The sequence below is a fragment of the Berghia stephanieae genome, chromosome 4 (genome assembly GCF_034508935.2).
Source record: "Berghia stephanieae isolate SIO BIC M18660-M18661 chromosome 4, UCSD_Bste_1.3, whole genome shotgun sequence".
NCBI lineage: Eukaryota > Metazoa > Mollusca > Gastropoda > Nudibranchia > Aeolidiidae > Berghia > Berghia stephanieae.
Window position 1 is genome coordinate 25,057,170 of NC_088363.1, and position 21,542 is coordinate 25,078,711.

The following is a 21,542-nucleotide window of genomic DNA, read 5'->3' on the forward strand; positions in this document are numbered from 1 at the left end:
TTTAGATTCATAAAAATATTTCTCTTTTTAAAATACCTTGTGAACCACACTCTTTATACTACTCAAATAATAAAGTTCACTCTATTGGATGTCAGTTATAAGCAAATCAAACAATATTTGATTGAATTATCGCCCATTATAGCCGATTCACTGCATCGTGCAAAACTCGAGCTGTTTCCCCTTTCGTGTGGAAGTTTATTTTTCTTCATAGTTGGTAAGATTGATATACACATAGAAAATCGGCCGATTGGAATTTCAATTCGACCACTTGAAGGTCATCCAGAGGTTCAAGGTCAGCTATATTAAAGATTCTATTACTTGTAAATTATTGATATTTTAAAACATCTTTAAGAACATTAAAAACGTTATTTTGTGTTAACAATTTAGATGCACAGTTTTAGCAATATATATATATATATATTAAAGGGTTTAAAAAGCCCCCGATGTAATTAAAAAGTAGAACATTTCAAACAACAAGCAAATTTTCTTAGAAAAACGTTTTATAAGTTGCATAACCCGAGCGATTATCTAAAATAATTATTTAAGTATGTATGCATTATCAACCTTTCCTCTTGTTTAATCATCTTGGGGATTACCCCTATGCATGCACAAAGACAGATCTCCTGAAATAGATGGTGGATTAGAGTCAGTGTCGCCAAAAATATCTATATTCTTTACAGTATTGTGTTGAAGAAAAAACAACGAAGGAACAAACATTTGCCAAATATTTGGAGAAAAAGTGCATTACCAAAATCTTACATAACTGGATCTAGCATCAAGAGTAGACGTTAGTTGGAACCGTTATATCCCTTTGTCTATAAAAGAATGCACGAGAGATAAACGAGGTCATAGCGGTCGGCAACGTGTGATTGATTTGGTCCAAATTTCAGGGGAATAGAAACATTTTTTTGATGAATGCAGACAAAAAAGAGCTCTTCAAATATCTGTCTGGTTTGATATTATTATTTATTATTATTATTATTATATTATTATTATTATTATTATTATTATTATTATTATTATTATTATTATTATTATTATTATTATTATTATCATTATTATTATTATTATATTATATTATTATTATTATTATATTATATTATTATTATTATTATTATTATTATTATTATTATTATTATTATTATTATTATTATTATTATTTTGTTTGTTGTTTCTCGGAGAGGGGGTGAGGGATTTTTTTTCTCCTTTTTCTTTTGTTTGTTTTTTAAAATTTATTTTATTTGTTGTTTATTTTTTGTTTTATGTTTGTTATTTTCGTTTTTATCTTTTATTGGGAGGGGGGGGGGGGGTTGGGTATTTGTTATTTTGGTTTTTCTTTATTTCTACTTTGTTTCTTTGTTTGAGTTTATTGGGGGGGGGGGGGGATTTGTTTGATTTTTCTTTTCGGGGGTTGATTTTGTTTTGCTTTTGATGATTGTTGTCCATTTTTTTTTCTTGGAAGGTGGGGGGGGGGGGGTAATTTTCTTTACCCGAAACGTTCACGTGTGTTTTTTTATGATTTAACTTATTTACCTTCTTGCTTTTTTTCAGACTTTTCTTTCACCATATAAATAAAAGAACAAGTGAATGCAGCTTCCATTATGATATTATTTTTTTATTTATTTATTTTGTACATTCTCTGCGCCATTGTTCCTTAGACAGATCAATGAGGCACGATGTGTGTAATGAGGCACGATGTGTGTAACAAAATCATAACTTTTTTCTTTTTTTCAAAATAAAAAAAAATGAGGAGAATATTGGAAATTTGGTTGCAGTAATCCACCGATTATAACCATAGTAATACCAGCAGCAGCAGTAGTAGTAGTAGTAGTAGTAGTAGTAGTAGTAGTCGTAGTAGTAGTAGTAGTAGTAGTAGAAATAGTAGTAGTTGTAATAGTTTTGATTTTTGTTTTGTTGTTTTGTTTTGTTTTTCTTTTTGTTTGTTTGTTTTTTTGTTGTTGTTTTTAAGGTTTTTACGGCGCTTGCAACACATTTAGGCCAAAGCATCGCCAGTAAAGGGAAGTAAATGGGATCGTGCAAAATTCTAGAATTACAACTAAAGCACCCAAAAATAATGGGGACATAGGGGAATTGTTTCAAATAGGGAACAGATGTAGATTCCAAGAGCACTCTATCACTATCAGTGTACTTAGTTTGAGATCACTAAATGCCTCATCCAGACACAAGCACAGGTCACCGCCAAGAGGAATACACTCAATTGTTTACAAATCATACATATGTAAAAGGGATAATAATACAGTGCATAACAGACAGATGATTTAAAGGAAAAAAATTATCATCTCCCAAAACTAACTATACATTTGACTATTTCCCTCTCAGCCAGGGTATCTGGCCAGGGCCAGGACAAAACCAAGTAATCTCATTCCAAGACAAAGACAGAAAGCAAGTTGGAAAACAGATATAGGGCGGTAGAAGACACAGTGAGAACTTCCTTGCCCACTATAGGAGGTCAGGAACCCCACCCAGTAGTAGTAGTAGTAGTAGTAGTAGTAGTAGTAGTAGTAGTAGTAGTAGTAGTAGTAGTAGTAGTAGTAGTAGTAGTAGTAGTACTTGACCTTTTTTTATATAGCGCAATATCCACTCAAGGTGCTCAAAGCGCTTTACAAGGGATCCCTGACCAAGAGCTACGCGTAACATGTAGAACTAGACATGACGCCTGTTAGGCGATATCACAATTTTTTCCGACAGAGACAAAGCTGTTAACGGCCAGGTATTGGTTTTACACCTGAGTACGGTGAGGGAACTATGCGCCGAGCGAGGTTCGAACCCAGGACCTTCCGATCAAAAAGCGAGTGTCATACCACTAGACCACATAGCCGCACATAGTAGTAGTAGTAGTAGTAGTAGTAGTAGTAGTAGTAGTAGTAGTAGGTAGTAGTAGTAAGATAGTAGTAGTAGTAGTAGTAGTAGTAGTAGTAGTAGTAGTAGTAGTAGTAGTAGTAGTAGTAGTAGTAGTAGTAGTAGTAGTAGAAGTAGTAGTAGTAGTAGTAGTAGTAGTAGTAGTAGTAGTAGTAGTAGTAGTAGTAGTAGTAGTATCAAGATGAGGATGAGGAGGGGGGGGGAGAAGGATTAACAGTAGTAGTTGCTGTTAATTATTTACAATGTCTCACAGTTATAGTATGGTGTAAAGAGTTGCAATGGTTTCAGTCCAGTTGCCCTCATTCATAATTCAATCAGTGGTGGAGTTTATACTGGCTCCTTCTGGCCTGGCATTCCCTTACTGTGGTTGGATTTGGCCAGGAGCGTATCGTGAACACTGGCTGCTGAACTCCTGCTCTCATCACTCCGACAAGATCTAGAGACGTTCGGATGGACCTCGTTTCTCCGAAACTATCTTCAAGTTCTATAGGAGGCGTCAGATCAACTTGTTTGAGAATGGTTACGTCTGCTGACATTCCCGGCCTGAGATGGCCGATCTCTTTGAGTTTACCTAAAAGTTTGGATGAGAACAATAAATGTGACCAATCGTCTTAAAACATAATTAATTATGTCGGGATGATTGGGACCTCCTAAAATTGGATTCAGTAGTCTGATGTCACGCCGCCCAGCAACGGCGGCCATCTTGGTTCTAAACAAAGAAAATCATTACTTTTTATTCTTCATGCTGGCTAGAACTGTTCATATGCCTTTTTTTTTTCTTGTATTTTTCATTCTTCTTTTGTCTCAAACTGTTTCATGCAGACTTTTTCAGATCTTTATATTTCTTTTTTAACTCACAAAATAAATCACAAAAAATTATCGACTTTTTCTGAACGTTGAATAAGAGACTTATCAGATTTCAAAAGTCATCTTCTCATTTATGGATCGGCGTGGCTCAGTGGTTTGGTCTTTGATTCGTAACCAAAAGGTACCGAGTTCGAATACCTGCTGCGCTGTGTGGCCTTGAGCAAGTCACCTAGCCCTAGCTCAGTTTGCGGCTGACGCCCGGGTTATTTCAGTCTTCCCTTGGAATAGACCCTGAAGATAAATTTTCCTATGGGATAAATAAAGGATTTTTTTGAAAACTATTTATTTATTCAACCAGTCAACTCCAGTACTCTGGGAAAACACGTATATAAAAATTTGACCACACAACTCGTCCTTCAAATATTGATCGATTTAAATGGCCTCGCGAGGTCCAAGGTTTGAAAGTTTTTGCCAAGATGAGGGTCGTCTAAATCGATTGATATTTGAAGGACGAGTTTTCTGGCCAAATTTCTTTTTTAAAGCTTATTTTTCAAGAGTATTACGGCAGCTAATGGGTTGACCTATTACCAAGGCAATCTTCATAGAATACTAAAGACAAAGGAATCGCTTTACACATACCTATCATGGCCGCTGGTTTACACGTCACAGCTCCAATGACATCATTGAGCGGCATACCCAAATGGAGCATTTTGGTCATAGTGCACAACAAGCTGTAACTTGGCCCGCTCTCGCTCTCTGTGTGGAGATCTGTGCTGATTGTGTCTGGCCAAAATCCCTCGGAGACGCATTGCTCGGCTACCTTCCAGGAAAAAGAACCTGTTGTTTTCAGAATGGAAATTGTTAACTTTACCATGTTTTCCCCTCTAGCCCCCCCCCCCCCCCCCCCACCCAACGGTCTCTCTCTCTCTCTCTCTCTCTCTCTCTCTCTCTCTCTCTCTCTCTCTCTCTCTCTCTCTCTCTCTCTCTCTCTCTCTCGTTCTCTCGCTCTGTCTTTCTTTCTTTCTCTCTTTCCTCTCTCTCCCTCTGTGTGTGTGTGTGTGTGTGTGTGTGTGTGTGTGGATCTATCAATATATATATATATATATATATATATATATATATATATATATATATATATATATATATATATATATATATATATATATTTCATATAATACCTTGTCCGTGTCCTACATCAAAAAGGACTCCTCTCTTTTTCGCATCCCAGCATGTTTTGGACACACTGCCACTGTCTGTATCTAGGATGTTTGAATGGTGTCCATGGAAACAGTGTGTTAAAATATCGCCACGACGCAGACTACCGGGGCAACCAAGATTGTCTGAGGAAATTTAAAGTGGAGGTGGTGGTGATGATGACGACGATGATGATTATGAAAATATTAACAATAATAATGATAATAATAATAATAATAATAATAATAATAATAATAATAATAATAATAATAATAATAATAATAATAATAATAATAATAATAATAATAATAATAATAATAATAATAAAATAATAATAAAAATAATAATAATATTGATGCATCATCATAAGTCGTCGACGTAGTCATCATCATCATCATCATCATCATCATCATCATCATCATCATCATCATCATCATCATCATCATCACCATCACCATCATCACCACCACCATCATCATCATCACCATCGTCATCATCAGCAGCTTCTTGATTATGGCGATAATAATCTATATTGATCTAATGATCATGTATCAATCAACCAAAGAACGATTAAAGGGAATTGTATAGGACGTGGGAAAATACAAACACATTCGAGAAATAACGTCAAACGGTTGAAAATGTTTGCATGGACACATTTTGTCATTTCGAAAAGACTTATTTTTTTCAATATTTTAATTATATTTTTATTGACAAATATTATTGTAAAAGGAAAAGACGCGAAGTGTGTTCCAAATCTTTATGACAACAATGCACAAATTCTAACATTTTAAAAAAACGAGGTCCAAGGTTTGAGACTTTTTGCCAGGAAGAGGGCAAGTTAAATTGATCGATATTTGAATGAGTTTTCTGGCCAAAATTTTTAATCCGTGTTTGTTTTTTTGTTTTTTGTTTTGTTTGTTTTGTTGTTTTTTTAGTTTGTTTGTTTTTTTCTAGAGTACGGCAGTTAACGAGTTAAATGAAAATATAAAACGCGTTTTGTGCCACTTGGTGCCACTTATCTCCGGACCTGGGGGTCCTTAGTTTGAGTCTAGTTGTCGGGGCGCAATGTCACTCACATTATCTCACCACACTTAAGTGTAAAATTAATGCATGGCCGATAATAGGAAAATTTTATACCGTTATCTTTGTCGAAAAAACAAAAAACAAAAAAAAAAATAACAGCGCTTTAAATGCGTCATATATTATCCTATGTGTTAAAGTAGCTATTGGCCCTCATTTAAAGCGCCTTGAGCACATTTGGTTAGTGTCGCCCCATATAAAAGTTCAAGTTTGTTTGTTTGTTTTATTATTACCTCCTTCCCCCTTATGTATAACTGTGGAAAGAGCGTGATGAACCATGAGAGGAACCTGACTACATTCAGCGGCTTGCAAGGACCGTCTGAGGATGAAAGGGGTGGAGGTGGGGGGAGGGAAAAAGGAATATTACGATGTGATAACAAGCATATATATATATATTATATATATATATATATATATATATTGTGTGTGTGTGTGTGTGTATGTGTGTGTGTGTGTATGTACGTATGTATGTATGTATGTGTGTGTGTGTGTGTGTGTGTGTGTTGCCTCTATGACAAACAGACAAAATTTCAAGATCGTGTAATTTAATTCTTTTATTTTTGTATTTTTTTAATAATAGTAAAATACAGGGAAACTATACTTCACCTGAGCATTTCCTGCTCGTTCCGGCCTTCATCAGAGATACTAGCTGCCAGCCTGACCTTGACCCCGACGATGGCGTCTTTGTTTTGAGTAATGACGTCACAACACGTTTCGGGATCGACGGCATTCAGTGAGTCACACTCTCCTCCGGGCTCTGTATGAAATCAAGTCTTCATGAAGCGGTGGTAAAAACAACAATGATGATGACGATGATGATAATGACGATGATGATGATGATGATGACGACGACGACGACGATGATGATGATGATGATGATGATGATGATGATGATGATGATGATGATGATGATGATGATGATGATGATGATGATGATGATGATGGCGGTGGTGGTGGTGGTGGTGGTAGTAGTAGTAGTAGTAGTAGTAGTAGTAGTAGTAGTAGTAGTAGTAGTAGTAGTAGTAGTAGTAATGGTTAGGACGAAGACGACGACGACGATGATGATGATGACGACGACGACGACGACGACGATGATGATGATGATGATGATGATGATGATGATGATGATGATGATGATGATGATGATGATGATGATAATGATAATGATGATGAAAAAGCTCACTGAGTCCAGAACATCCTACCGCCGCAAGTCCATGCTTGGCGATGTGTAAGAAAGCAAAGAGTCTTGTCTTACAACGCTCTCTAATGAACTTATCAAACCCTTCAAAAGTCGCCGATCCTGAAAAGAAAAAGTAACAAATAACAATTTAAAAGACAACTTGGTTTGCTTCTGCTTTGGTGTTTTTCGTTTGTGTGTGTGTATGTGTGTGTGTGTGTGTGTGTGTGTGCGTGTGTGTATGTGTGTGTCTTTTATTTTTGTGGTGGGGTCTGTTTTTTTTTTTTTTTGGTTTTTTTTTTTTTTTTGGTTTCTGTTTAGTTGTTTTGTTTTTTGTCTGTTTTTTTATTTGTTTTGTTTTGTTTTTTTTGTTTGTTTGTTTTTGTTTTGTTTTTTTGTTTGCTGTTTGCTTTGGTTTGTTTTGGTTTCTTCTGGTTTCGTTTGGTTTCATTTGCTTCCTTTTTTTTTTTTTTTGGAGGGTCTGATTTGTTATGCTTTTTTTTTTTTTTTTTTTTTTGCTTGGACTTTGCTTTGAGGGAAGGGGGGGGGGGGAGGTGGGGGGGGGGAGGTGGGGGAGGCTCGTTTTTTGTTCTGTTTTGTTCTCTCTCTCTCTCTCTCTCTCTCTCTCTCTCTCTCTCTCTCGCTCTCTCTCTCTCTCTCTCCCTCCCTCCCTCACACACGCAAACACACACACACACACACATATACACACTTTAATTTTTTTTTCTTTATTTTAAACTAAAGAACAAAACGAAAACTGAGCAAACGATCAATGATACGAAATCAACACACGGAGTCTTTCACTATCCTTATTGTCACAGTAAAGGTTGTTCACAATTATCTTATTAAATTTTATTTTATTAAGAACTGAATTCATCTCACTCCAGTTATATTTCGGTAGGCTTAGATAAACTTTACCTTCTTATATTAGATCGTCTTTCCTTTTATAGCCTTCCCTCGAATTAATTTATAATTAGTGAATACTTTTCGTTCTACATTCTGTCACGTAGCCACTTATTATAAAAGCTGAAAGGTCTAACATTCGACACTCACTTCTCTTCACAATCTATGCCGGACGGCCAGTCGCTCTATTCCTTATATATACTAGAAGATTTTTATCTTTGGGACTTTGTAGATATTATATCTACACCATTAAGACACCGGAGCTTTTAACTTTGATTGTATAATCTTCAAGGATCAAACCCGAGCCCGCTGTCAAAGGATTACACAATAACCCCTTACCAATTGCCTGGAAGCGGAATTGTACGAGCCCGATCCTGTTACCAGAGGAATAGATCATCCAAGCCCATCAACTTCCTGGAAACGTAAACTTACGAACCTGACATATTATCATAAGTTACGTAAAATATTCATATCTCTATTTGTAACTGCCACGATCACTGTTTATCTCTTTTAATTAAATTTCATCATTATTTTTATTTCATTGTAAACAAATCGTTAATTGTTTTTCATTTATAGTAACTAGTAAATTCTGGGGCCTCACTCTACATATATCTTTATGCATAGTCGAGTAGCTCTTTACTCACTTGAGACCATGACACTTATCACTAAAAATAGAGAGGGTGTTGAGTGTGAAAAGGGAGGTAATTCGAAAATTCATTTGTTGACAAAGAGATTTGACAGAGTTATAATTCCTGTTTATTAATAATGGGTGGGAGGGGTCAATCAACAGTAAAATAGTGATATTCAAATTGAGCACTTACATAGAGCAGCGTTCACTAAACGTACTCAAAGCGCTTTACAAAGAATCCCTATCCAATAGCAACACTTAACATGTAGGAAGAGACTTGACGTCTGTTAGGCGATATTACATTTTAAGACAGAGACAATGCTGTTAACAGTCAGGTACTCATTTTACACTTGAATACGGCGAGACATTGTGAGCAAAGAGCCTTTTCCAAAACTCAACCATGCGCCTCTCTGCATGGGACTCAAACCATGGATCTTCCTATCCAAAGGCAAGTGTCATACCACATGACCACGTAGCCGTACAAAAATATCAAATTAATATATCAACAAAGAGAATATTTCTTTCATTGTTTTTATTATTATTATTATTATTATTATTATTATTATTATTATTATTATTATTATTATTATTATTATTATTATTATTATTATTATTATCATCATCATCATCATTATTCATTCCCCGCTTGAGCTAGCCAAAATGATAAGAAGCGCTGGAGTTATACTAAGTTTTATTTACATTTTTTTTTAAATACCTTATTTTTATATCGTGACTTACATTGAAAACTCAAAGAGCTTATTAACATATATAATGTTTATCCTACTATTGTGAACCAAAGGCGCCGTAGTTCAAAGAACTAAAAAGTATACGAATGAATGATTCCAACTAGATACTCCCAACACAGAAGATATAATTTCTTATCGAACTCATTTTTCATTCAATAGTCAGCTAAATTTAAATGACTATAAAGCGTGTATTGCAGTTACGCCAAATGGTCTTTAGATCAACGAGGATTGACTGAATCTATCTCCACTTTTTAAATAGTATAAGTAAAAGACGTCTAACTTCTACGTCATGGCACAAGACCGAAGGGCTAGAGCTCTGGTGGTCGCTGGTTCGGATAAGTAAGTAAGTAAAGATTATAAGATATTACTCCATTATCCATTACTCTCAGAATTAAAAGGGCTTAATTTTTACACATTTTTGTTCATATCTGGTTATAAGTATTAGCTCAAAAGTTACAAAAGAGTGACTGAAGGTTATATACATTTAGCAACGAAACAATACAATTTAAATTAATTTTGGAGAAATATTATGGAGATAGAACCAGTTAATCCTCAACCCACGAATGTTTATGCTACAATTTTGAACCACAGAACTTCGAATTTTTAGTTCAAACTACAGAACTTAAATATTTAACTTAAAAAGAAGAAATTGTTGATAAGAAAGTATTGGCGAAAAAGCGCACAGCCCCGAGGACTTCCAACCCCCAGGGGGATTAGAAAGGGGACACAACTTGACTGCATATTGTTGATTTATAAAGTTAGTTATAGCTTTATGGATTTATATAACATTTCTAAAAAAAAAAAACAATATAAAACGATACTCATTGCGACGAAATCCGCACTTAGGAGCTGACTACATTATTTCTCATGTAAGTAATCAATTCAGGAATTCTGAATGCACATGGGCCCCGAACGGTGTGTGTGAACAAGGGAAGTAATCCAAACATTTGTTGATAACATGATTTTATTTCATTTCATGACTCATGTCCCTTTATTCATCAAGCCCGAGAATGATAAATCACGACATGTGGGTACGACTGTGTTTATTACAAAACCAAAACGACGATAGAATTTGTCACCAAATTCCAGACCCCCTTTCAACATCCTGTTCTTAACTTTTGCTGGAAAATTTTACTTATTTTGGTCAGTTTGGTTTGCTGTCCTGCTGTGTCTATATTATTTTGGTTCTACTCCAATATCCTCAACTGGTAAATTAAGATATTTAAAAAATTCATTATATTTCTCATTCATTCCTTCACTGATGAACACAAACAGGGCATGAAAAAAGGTTGAAAGACCAAAGGAAACATGGAAACAATCTGTGGACAGACAGGTTTGTGAGAGGACTATTATGTCCCCAATGAGGAAGATGGCCCAGAACAAGATGCAGTGCGAATAAGAATGTTAAATGGTCTTCTGGTTTCAGAGTGATGACATTTTATTTTCAAGTCTAAATAATATATGCTGGTCGTCAATAAAGATCATCCATTCTCGCTCTATTAATTTTCTTGCTTTCCGTAATCCATAGAATCAGTCTGTTTATACATCATGCCACTAAAATAGTTATGATTCGATATGTAAATGTAACCTATTCTTTATTAGCCTTCATAAGGACTGGTTACATACACACTCACGAGGATTTTGGAACCGGAAAAGTAGAAGATATGACGTCACAACTTTTCTTCCCTATTATCATAGCGTTGAAATAGGGGTGTCAGTGCCACTGTACTTGCATTACCGTTTCTTTTTTCTTTTTTTCTTTTTTTTCTTTTTCTTTTTTCAATTGATAATTGTTTGTGAACATAGCATAAAATAACGTTTACCGATAACCGTATCATAAATACAAAAGTTTTATCATTGTCCATGATGTAAATTGCTATTGTTTGATGATCAAGGAACATTTTAACCTAACCGCATGAACAGAATAGAACTTTATTTCCTATCACGATCACCATTGTCTCCACACCGTTCTTGTGCTGAGTTAAGAGAGATAAGTAAGTCATTTGCGTTTTAAAGCGAAAAAAAAAAAGGTTTCTGTAGATTTTGTGGAAAAAAAAATTGATTTTTTAAAAAACGGCTTTAGCATTTATCACCAATTTGTTTCTCTCTTTTCATGTGTGTTGCCTTATCGCATGCTATGAGAGATTACGACAGATAAAACCTTCGACAAGAAAAAAAAAAGTAGTATGAATATAAGTGATGCACTTGATTTTAATATGTTATCATTTTAATATTGCTTGTCTTTATTTTTTATTTTTTATTTATGTATTTATGTACCTATTTAGTTAGTTAGTTAGTTAGTTATAAATGTATTTATTTATTTACTTATTTATCTTCATTTGTGTATACATTTATGTGTGTAAAAAATCGAGCAATGTTGGGTATGATAGAAGACCTGATGATCGTAAAAAAAAATATTTAAAAACTAAACAAAACTGTGATTATTTTATACTTGTGCATAATTGGACGTTACACACATGACAGCACTCGACTCAGAAAAGAATGAATGTCTATAGGCTATAGACAGTGACGGACATTGCAAGAGTGCAAGTACCAAAAAAAAGACGTCTAACAGGCGATCCGTGCTGAATAAAATTGAAATTGAGTTCCATAATATGACTAGATTAGAGTGGGGGGGGGGGGGGGCTGGATAAATGACACTTTGGAAAGTTTACTGATCATGGGGGGAAAACATTGAAATGCGTTAACTAAAAGTGATTATTACATATGTATATATTTCAAAATCTTATCAATAGAGATATCCCTGTCACAATAAATTATGTTCTTATTATATTATCAAGATACAATCATTAGTTTGCTATTTATACATTTATTATAACATATTCCTATTATCTGTTCTTTTCTTTATATATATATATATATATATATATATATATATATATATATATATATATATATATATATATGTGTGTGTGTGTGTAAATTCTGACATGTTTGTACCAAAACAAAACAAAAAAATGAAAAACTTGAGCTTTTATATAGCACAATATCCACTAAACGTGCTCAAAGCGCTTTACAATGGGTCCCTGGCCAACAGCAACACATAACAAGTAGGACGATACATGACGCCTGTCAGGCGATATTACAAATTTTTGGGGCAGAAACAACGCTGTTAACGGCCAGGTACTCATTTTACACCTGAGTACGGTGAGAGAATGTGAGTAAAGAGTCTTCTCCGTGGACTCAACTATGCGCCGAGCGAGGCTCGAACCCAGGACCTTCCGATCCGAAAGCGAGTGTCATATACCACTAGACCACATCGCCGCACAAAACAAAACAAAAACCCCTTCTCGGATGAAATAAAATACTAAAAGAGGGAAAATTTTCATTTAAGTCTATTTCGAAGGAAGACTGAAATAACCCAGGCGTCAACCGCAGCGCAGCAACGTAAAATGAGCGAGGGTAAGGTGACTTGCGCGAGGCCACATGGAGCGACGGGTCATAGCGTAGCCATCGTTATGTTATAGCCTGATACTGAAATCCAAAAGGACTGGCAGTTTGGCGTCATTTTTAGGTTTTTGCATCGTCTAGTGAGTTGTCGTTAGTAGAGCTCATGGAAACAAGTTATTTCATTGGTTGAACTATTGAATACAACTCACGATTTGTTTTCTTTTGTGGCAAAAGACTGGCATTTTGACGTCATTTTTTGGTCAGTATCAGGCCATAACTTTACGGAGGCCACGGTCATAGCTATCGGTAACTTATAGATAGTTCGAAGATGACGTCACTCATGTCTTTGTTATTGTTTTTTGCCATCCGCGTTTATGAGTAATGCTAACTGAACTGTATTAACCCGACTATAAACGTTCATGGATACACACAGTTTTGTGTGTTGGTCCGTTATACTTCCGGATGGCAATGTTATGAGCTTCTAAGCCAAGTGCATACTATCTATATCCTGACACAGAGCAAAAATTTACGTCAAAAGACAAGTCTTTGGCCTCAAAAGAAAACAAATCGTGAGTTGTATTCAATAGGCCAACCAATGTAATCACTTGTTCCCTTGAGCTCTACTAACGACAACTCACTAGACGCTGCAAAACCGAAAAAATTACATCAAACTGTAAGTCCTAGAGGGTTCTAGTGTCAGGCCTTCAGTTACCGATGGCTGGACGGGTAGTCCAGCTCGTTACCCTCTCTGTGCCAAGCTTCCTTTATCATTATTGTTATTATTATTATCATTATCATAATTATTATTATTAATATCATTATCATAATTATTATTATTATTATTATTAATAATAATAAAAATAATAATAATAATAATAATAATAATAATAATAATAATAATAATAATAATAATAATAATAATAATAATAATAATAATAATAATAATAAAAAGAAAAAGAAGAAGAAAAAGAAGAAGAAGAAGAAGAAGAATATAATGATAATAATATAATAATAATAATAATAATAATAATAATAATAATAATAATATAATATATTAATAATAATAATAATAATAATAATAATAATAATAATAATAATAATAATAATAATAATAATAATAATAATAATAATAATAATAACATCATCATCATCGTCATCATCATCATCATCATCATCATCATCATCATCATCATCATCATTAACTGTTTTATTTACCTGCACTTCCAGCATCCACTGCTGTAGTGACACCCCTCGCCAGGCATGTTTTGTCAACGTCTATTCCCAGAGACGTTGCGTATTGATAAGCATGTACGTGGCAGTCCACCAATCCAGGAGTCACGATGCAGCCCGAGGCGTCCAAACAATCAACAAAGTCAACATTGTCCTGATTGTAATCATCGCGGCTGCTAATATCACTCCTTTTATCAACGAGGCACGATTTACAGTCATTATCACATCTTGAGTGACTGCTACATCTTTTCCTTTTGTTGTTGCTATTAGAATTGAACACACCACCATCTGTGTCATGTTGTGACTGACCTCTGAGTTGCACAATCTTAGAAATGTATCCGTGTTCAATATACACATCAGCTATGGCGTTAATTCCATTATATACATCAATAACATGGCCGTTTTTAATGACAGAGACAATCTTTTTATGTTTAATGGCAGAACTTTTAGTAACGGTAGCCATGTCTCCTTCAATGCTATGATAAACAGAACACATACATTGAAAGAAACCTTTGAAACTCACCAAAGCCCAACAACGATTGACGTCTGAGAAGTGAAAAGTTTTTAACTCGAGTGTTGTAGATTAATCGCAATAAGGCAAAACTACGTGACCTATTTACCAAATCTCAACGTCTTGCACGAATATTGCATTAATTTACAGGTCTTATCATAGAGAGTCTTGACTTGGAGTCACATTGTCTATTATGTAGTGTCACAATACTACAATAGGTATTTTAATACGTAACAAATTGATCGCGTAACTTTATTGTAAATGCTAGATCCATGACAAGATTACTTACTGACAGTCATCGTTTATTCGTGATCACGATTCTGTCAGTCATTGCTTGTAAATTGGTTTTGTTAATTTTTGCCGTTGAGTGAAATAATGACAACTCAACAAATGACGACGAAAATAAGAAAGATGAGAAGTAGGGGAAGGAGGAGGGGGAGGAGGAGAAATAAGAACATGATTATCAGGTGAAGATCGACAGGCCAGGCGAGCGCTTAAAATGATTGTAATAATACAGATTTATTTGCCTTGTGGTTGAAATATCTACGGCAACACTACTCAATTGTGTTCTATAGTCTGTTTCTCGAAATTACATGCTCAGGATATACCCGACAAAACGTACAACACACGCAAGAGCTCCAGCAAGCAAGCTTTCGTTCTTTAGACCCTCCTTGTCCGCTTGCGTGCAAACTTCTCGCTCTCTGCGCACATCACGTGACGGACCTCATTTTCATTTTGTATGGGGTTGGATAGCTGGCTACGTGGAGACGACGGTGACGAATAATGGCGATAGCGAACAGCTATGGTCGGTCTTTGGAGGAGCTTAATAATAAATAATCGATCGGAGTTAACTGAAACTGTGGAGCTCGCCACTGCATGAAATTTGGGAAAAGAACTTTCTTCTGGATAAACTACAATTGTGGGAATCTGGATAAATAGCGAAAAAGAGACGTCAAATGTCCGACAGCTCAAGAGAGGATATATTATGCTCGATTTTTAAAAACATTATTTTTCAAAGGAAGTCTGTGATCGCTGGGTTTTAGGTTTAGTCACTGCAGGCGCAAGACTAACTTGGGGTTCTACATAAAATTATAAAGCAACTAACTGTCAGTGTCGCCATTATTACTTTTCCATCTGTCAGGTTGAATATTGAGGTTAAAAATCGAGATACCAGACGAGTAATTGTCATTGTCAATAGAATCGGGGATTACGGCATAGGCCTATGCTGTTTGTATTTGTAGCAAGGATTAGTACATAAGCCTACGTAGTTCTTGCTCGCCTCTGATACCGTAATACAGTAGTACGTAGTTGTGTGTAGGAAAGCAGACGCCATTTTGAATTTCATGTACCAAGACCTCAGGAAACCAACGTAGTCGGATTACACACGGCTGTGGTTCTTAGTTTTTACATACTAAATTTTTTTTTTTTTGGGCAAATACTGTGGGCTTGTTAATTGTTCAAATCAGACCATTCCTCAATACTCATCCTAATATTTGTAAAACGGTCATTTTCTCATTTTATTATTATTATTATTATTATTATTATTATTATTATTATTATTATTATTATTATTATTATTATTATTAATTATTTTACATAGTGATATATATTGCATTCATGCCTTGAATAGTTATGTGTGCCCTAAATAAATTTTTTTTAAAGGAGGGGAGGGAGATGGTCGGGGGGACGTATCTAAGTGTATGCACATAAATCAAAGAATAATTATTTCGAAGAACGTATTGACAAATGTTGGTCTGTTCGCGTGTATAATCTTCAGCAGTCTGGAGGGAGGGGGGGGGGGGGGGCAACAAACCATTATGGTTGAAGCCACTTATACATTTTTGGGTTAGACCTGTTAATGTTTTCGTCAGTAAAATATTGGCTGTATCTGCGTTGAAGATTAAAGCAGCTCGAGATTTGTTTTGCCAACAGCCATGTCTGATGGTTACGCTACAATATTTTAACGATACCCCCACCCGATCTGCAAATTCTTTTCCTCAGTCATGAACCGTCCTGACTGAAACCACTGGTCAGACGATTCTCATAATACTATGTTGGAAACAAATGCTCAACAAGATATGAAGTGAATAGAAAAGTGCCAGAAGACAATAGAGAATAAAAATTTTTCGCGGCGGTGGTGGGGTTTGAACCTGCGACCTTATTGGTACGACAACTCCGCCTGGCAGGTGAGAGCGTGGCTCTACCGTGTGAGCTATCCACGAACACAAAAATATTCGTTTCAAACTCAAAGTCATTACTAGATCCCTCTCTCACCCACTTCTTGAGACCGCCGATTCATTCGTACACCACCATCGCGAATAATTTTGACCAGCAGTTAAGCTTAGTAGCCAATATTCTCAACACAAACATATAACATAGAAACGATTGAGACATTGAGTATGCTCCGGTGTATGGGGTGAATTTTTTAATTCAGAAAAGTGAGTGGAGCAGGCACTTATGTTGGTAACAACAAGATATGAAGTGAATAGAAAAGTGCCAGAAGACAATAGAGAATAAAAATTTTTCGCGGCGGTGGTGGGGTTTGAACCTGCGACCTTATTGGTACGACAACTCCGCCTGGCAGGTGAGAGCGTGGCTCTACCGTGTGAGCTATCCACGAACACAAAAATATTCGTTTCAAACTCAAAGTCATTACTAGATCCCTCTCTCACCCACTTCTTGAGACCGCCGATTCATTCGTACACACCCATCGCGAATAATTTTGACCAGCAGTTAAGCTTAGTAGCCAATATTCTCAACACAAACATATAACATAGAAACGATTGAGACATTGAGTATGCTCCGGTGTATGGGGTGAATTTTTTAATTCAGAAAAGTGAGTGGAGCAGGCACTTATGTTGGTAACAACAAGATATGAAGTGAATAGAAAAGTGCCAGAAGACAATAGAGAATAAAAATTTTTCGCGGCGGTGGTGGGGTTTGAACCTGCGACCTTATTGGTACGACAACTCCGCCTGGCAGGTGAGAGCGTGGCTCTACCGTGTGAGCTATCCACGAACACAAAAATATTCGTTTCAAACTCAAAGTCATTACTAGATCCCTCTCTCACCCACTTCTTGAGACCGCCGATTCATTCGTACACCACCATCGCGAATAATTTTGACCAGCAGTTAAGCTTAGTAGCCAATATTCTCAACACAAACATATAACATAGAAACGATTGAGACATTGAGTATGCTCCGGTGTATGGGGTGAATTTTTTAATTCAGAAAAGTGAGTGGAGCAGGCACTTATGTTGGTAACAACAAGATATGAAGTGAATAGAAAAGTGCCAGAAGACAATAGAGAATAAAAATTTTTCGCGGCGGTGGTGGGGTTTGAACCTGCGACCTTATTGGTACGACAACTCCGCCTGGCAGGTGAGAGCGTGGCTCTACCGTGTGAGCTATCCACGAACACAAAAATATTCGTTTCAAACTCAAAGTCATTACTAGATCCCTCTCTCACCCACTTCTTGAGACCGCCGATTCATTCGTACACCACCATCGCGAATAATTTTGACCAGCAGTTAAGCTTAGTAGCCAATATTCTCAACACAAACATATAACATAGAAACGATTGAGACATTGAGTATGCTCCGGTGTATGGGGTGAATTTTTTAATTCAGAAAAGTGAGTGGAGCAGGCACTTATGTTGGTAACAACAAGATATGAAGTTTTAATTTTTATTCTCTATTGTCTTCTGGCACTTTTCTATTCACTTCATATCTTGTTGTTACCAACATAAGTGCCTGCTCCACTCACTTTTCTGAATTAAAAAATTCACCCCATACACCGGAGCATACTCAATGTCTCAATCGTTTCTATGTTATATGTTTGTGTTGAGAATATTGGCTACTAAGCTTAACTGCTGGTCAAAATTATTCGCGATGGTGGTGTACGAATGAATCGGCGGTCTCAAGAAGTGGGTGAGAGAGGGATCTAGTAATGACTTTGAGTTTGAAACGAATATTTTTGTGTTCGTGGATAGCTCACACGGTAGAGCCACGCTCTCACCTGCCAGGCGGAGTTGTCGTACCAATAAGGTCGCAGGTTCAAACCCCACCACCGCCGCGAAAAATTTTTATTCTCTATTGTCTTCTGGCACTTTTCTATTCACTTCATATCTTGTTGTTACCAACATAAGTGCCTGCTCCACTCACTTTTCTGAATTAAAAAATTCACCCCATACACCGGAGCATACTCAATGTCTCAATCGTTTCTATGTTATATGTTTGTGTTGAGAATATTGGCTACTAAGCTTAACTGCTGGTCAAAATTATTCGCGATGGTGGTGTACGAATGAATCGGCGGTCTCAAGAAGTGGGTGAGAGAGGGATCTAGTAATGACTTTGAGTTTGAAACGAATATTTTTGTGTTCGTGGATAGCTCACACGGTAGAGCCACGCTCTCACCTGCCAGGCGGAGTTGTCGTACCAATAAGGTCGCAGGTTCAAACCCCACCACCGCCGCGAAAAATTTTTATTCTCTATTGTCTTCTGGCACTTTTCTATTCACTTCATATCTTGTTGTTACCAACATAAGTGCCTGCTCCACTCACTTTTCTGAATTAAAAAATTCACCCCATACACCGGAGCATACTCAATGTCTCAATCGTTTCTATGTTATATGTTTGTGTTGAGAATATTGGCTACTAAGCTTAACTGCTGGTCAAAATTATTCGCGATGGTGGTGTACGAATGAATCGGCGGTCTCAAGAAGTGGGTGAGAGAGGGATCTAGTAATGACTTTGAGTTTGAAACGAATATTTTTGTGTTCGTGGATAGCTCACACGGTAGAGCCACGCTCTCACCTGCCAGGCGGAGTTGTCGTACCAATAAGGTCGCAGGTTCAAACCCCACCACCGCCGCGAAAAATTTTTATTCTCTATTGTCTTCTGGCACTTTTCTATTCACTTCATATCTTGTTGTTACCAACATAAGTGCCTGCTCCACTCACTTTTCTGAAACAAATGCTCGGCCTTTTCCGGACCGCCATTTACCAGTTCAAGTGGGCGACGCCGCCAGTTCCACTGATACAGAATGGTCACCAATAGACAGGTCATGGACCTTAGCCTTCCTAGTGTATCATCCAAATGGTAAAAAACATGGGTGACTTCTCTCTCAGTTCAGCGTCCTCAAGAAACCAGGATAGTACCTCCGTCTCGTGATTGCGTCCCCTTCTGAAGCTATAGAAGCTAAGCACAATACCCACTAGTTGGCTTGTACTTATGCTTTTTAATGGAATTACCTCGATCTCCTTTCCGATTTTGATGATCAACCCTTAGTATAAGTAACCGTTTCCTTCCGAACATCGAGAATGAGTGAATGGAGTGAATTTTGGCTCCATTGTTTTGCTTAGATATTTAGCTTGTCGTTTTAAAGAATAGACGGAATATAGAATAACAAAAAACAAACGCTAATATTGAATATTGTGGGTCATAATCACTCTCCTCTACATGCAGAAATGTCTTGAAAAATTTGGTTGCTAGATATCTATTCAATGGGTTGAGAGCCTATTTAAACAACGCGATTTAAATGTCGTAATGCGTCTTATTTTATTATTTTGGAAATGCTTTTGTCTTTGCCTTAGTTGTCTCCAACACAGTGAATACTATTATTACAATGTAATCGTGATAGGACTAACACCACAGGACATGAAAGATTGGTTGACTATTAGGCAAGATTGACTATCCATTATCAATGGAACATATTTGTAGGAGGAGAAGGAAGAAGAAGAAGAAAAAGATAAAGATGAAGGGGAAAAGGGGAGTATGCGGATGATGATGATGATGATGATGATGATGATGATGATGATGATGATGATGATGATGAGAAGGAGGAGGAGGAGGAGGAGGTGAAGAAGAAGAAGAAGAAGAAGAAGAAGAAGAAGAAGAAGAAGAAGAAGAAGAAGAAGAAGAAGAAGAAGAAGAAGAAGAAGAAGACGCCCATATGAGAAAGGCCTTTATGAAAGGAAGATAGGCTAGACTTTTTTTTAATAATGATATAACATATATATATGCTAAAGAACGGTTGAGCCCAGAGCACAATAGAGAGGACTGGTTGAGCCAGATGTTTCATGAGTCAGGCGATTTTCCGTCGTAGCTTTGAATTGGTAGGCCTACGTGTGCGAGCAGAATATGCATAGCCCGTCGTGTCGAACACAGAGCAATGTATATACCTCACACACACACACACACACACACACACACACACACACACACACACACATACACATTGAAATGCGTTGAAAATTATGAAGCTGGGTGCGGTGGCTCCCGTAGTTCCAGCTTAATTGTGTAATCTTTAATGTTTATGGAGTTTGATGGAATTAGCAGAATAGTAAATATAGATATATTACTATTTCACACAGACACGTTGGCAGAAGACGGTCTTTGAACCCCCATTTAGTATTGAGTGAAAGAGGAATCTAAACTGCCCTGACAGGAAGATTGCTCAAGTTCAAGTGAACAAGTAAAACATGCCTAATATTTTGAAGTTCGTACATACATTCGTTTTTTTTTTTATTTGTCAACATGTGTTAATAGTAATGTAGGTTGCAATGTCCCTTCTAACTTCATCAGAATGCAGAGATACCGATCAACGAATCCTTGGACCTTCATGTACCGTCTTCTTACAAGGAACCACAGACTATCTATGCAAGGAACCAAGGGAAGGAAACGGCTCTCGATTTCGACTTCCACTTTCAGTCGAGGAAGTCAGATGTCGATACAAGCGTCATGTCTCGATCTGCATGTTTAGAGCTGCTGGCTTGAAACACCTTTTGAATCGCTTTGATAACATTCTTGATTCTTAGAGGATATTTTGCACATGATTATCGCAAGCAAAAGTAAGGGGGGAGAAGGGGGGGGGGCAGTCGAGGTATATTCTGTCCCCATTGCCCACCCAGAAGAAAAAACAAACAAACAAAACAAACTTGGCAATATCTTTACACCCGATTAAAAGAGTAAAAACCA

General features: G+C 36.6%; 1 protein-coding gene across 1 annotated transcript; it reads right to left on the bottom strand.

Annotated features, from left to right (window-relative positions):
- Positions 1-1,599: 1,599 nt before the first annotated feature.
- On the bottom strand, positions 1,600-15,222 carry LOC144970294 (deacetylase Oant_2987-like). The gene is made up of 7 exons (XM_078909780.1): positions 14,042-15,222; positions 7,145-7,261; positions 6,568-6,718; positions 6,195-6,280; positions 4,866-5,027; positions 4,327-4,524; positions 1,600-3,451 (listed from the first exon to the last, which is right to left on the bottom strand). Exons 1-7 carry the CDS (start codon positions 14,550-14,552, stop codon positions 3,195-3,197), a joined length of 1,482 nt encoding a protein of 493 aa, XP_078765906.1. The 5' UTR covers positions 14,553-15,222; the 3' UTR covers positions 1,600-3,194.
- Between the last annotated feature and the right edge of the window lie 6,320 nt (positions 15,223-21,542).

Excerpts from the sequence above, each read along its gene's own strand:
- LOC144970294 (XM_078909780.1), bottom strand. The coding sequence starts at position 14,552 with ATGTGTTCTGTTTATCATAGCATTGAAGGAGACATGGCTACCGTTACT. Across the intron at positions 6,719-7,144 it reads GGTAGGATGTTCTGGACTCA|AGCCCGGAGGAGAGTGTGAC; the intron begins GTGAGCTTTTTC and ends GATTTCATACAG. Across the intron at positions 4,525-4,865 it reads TGATGTAGGACACGGACAAG|GTTCTTTTTCCTGGAAGGTA; the intron begins GTATTATATGAA and ends TGAAAACAACAG.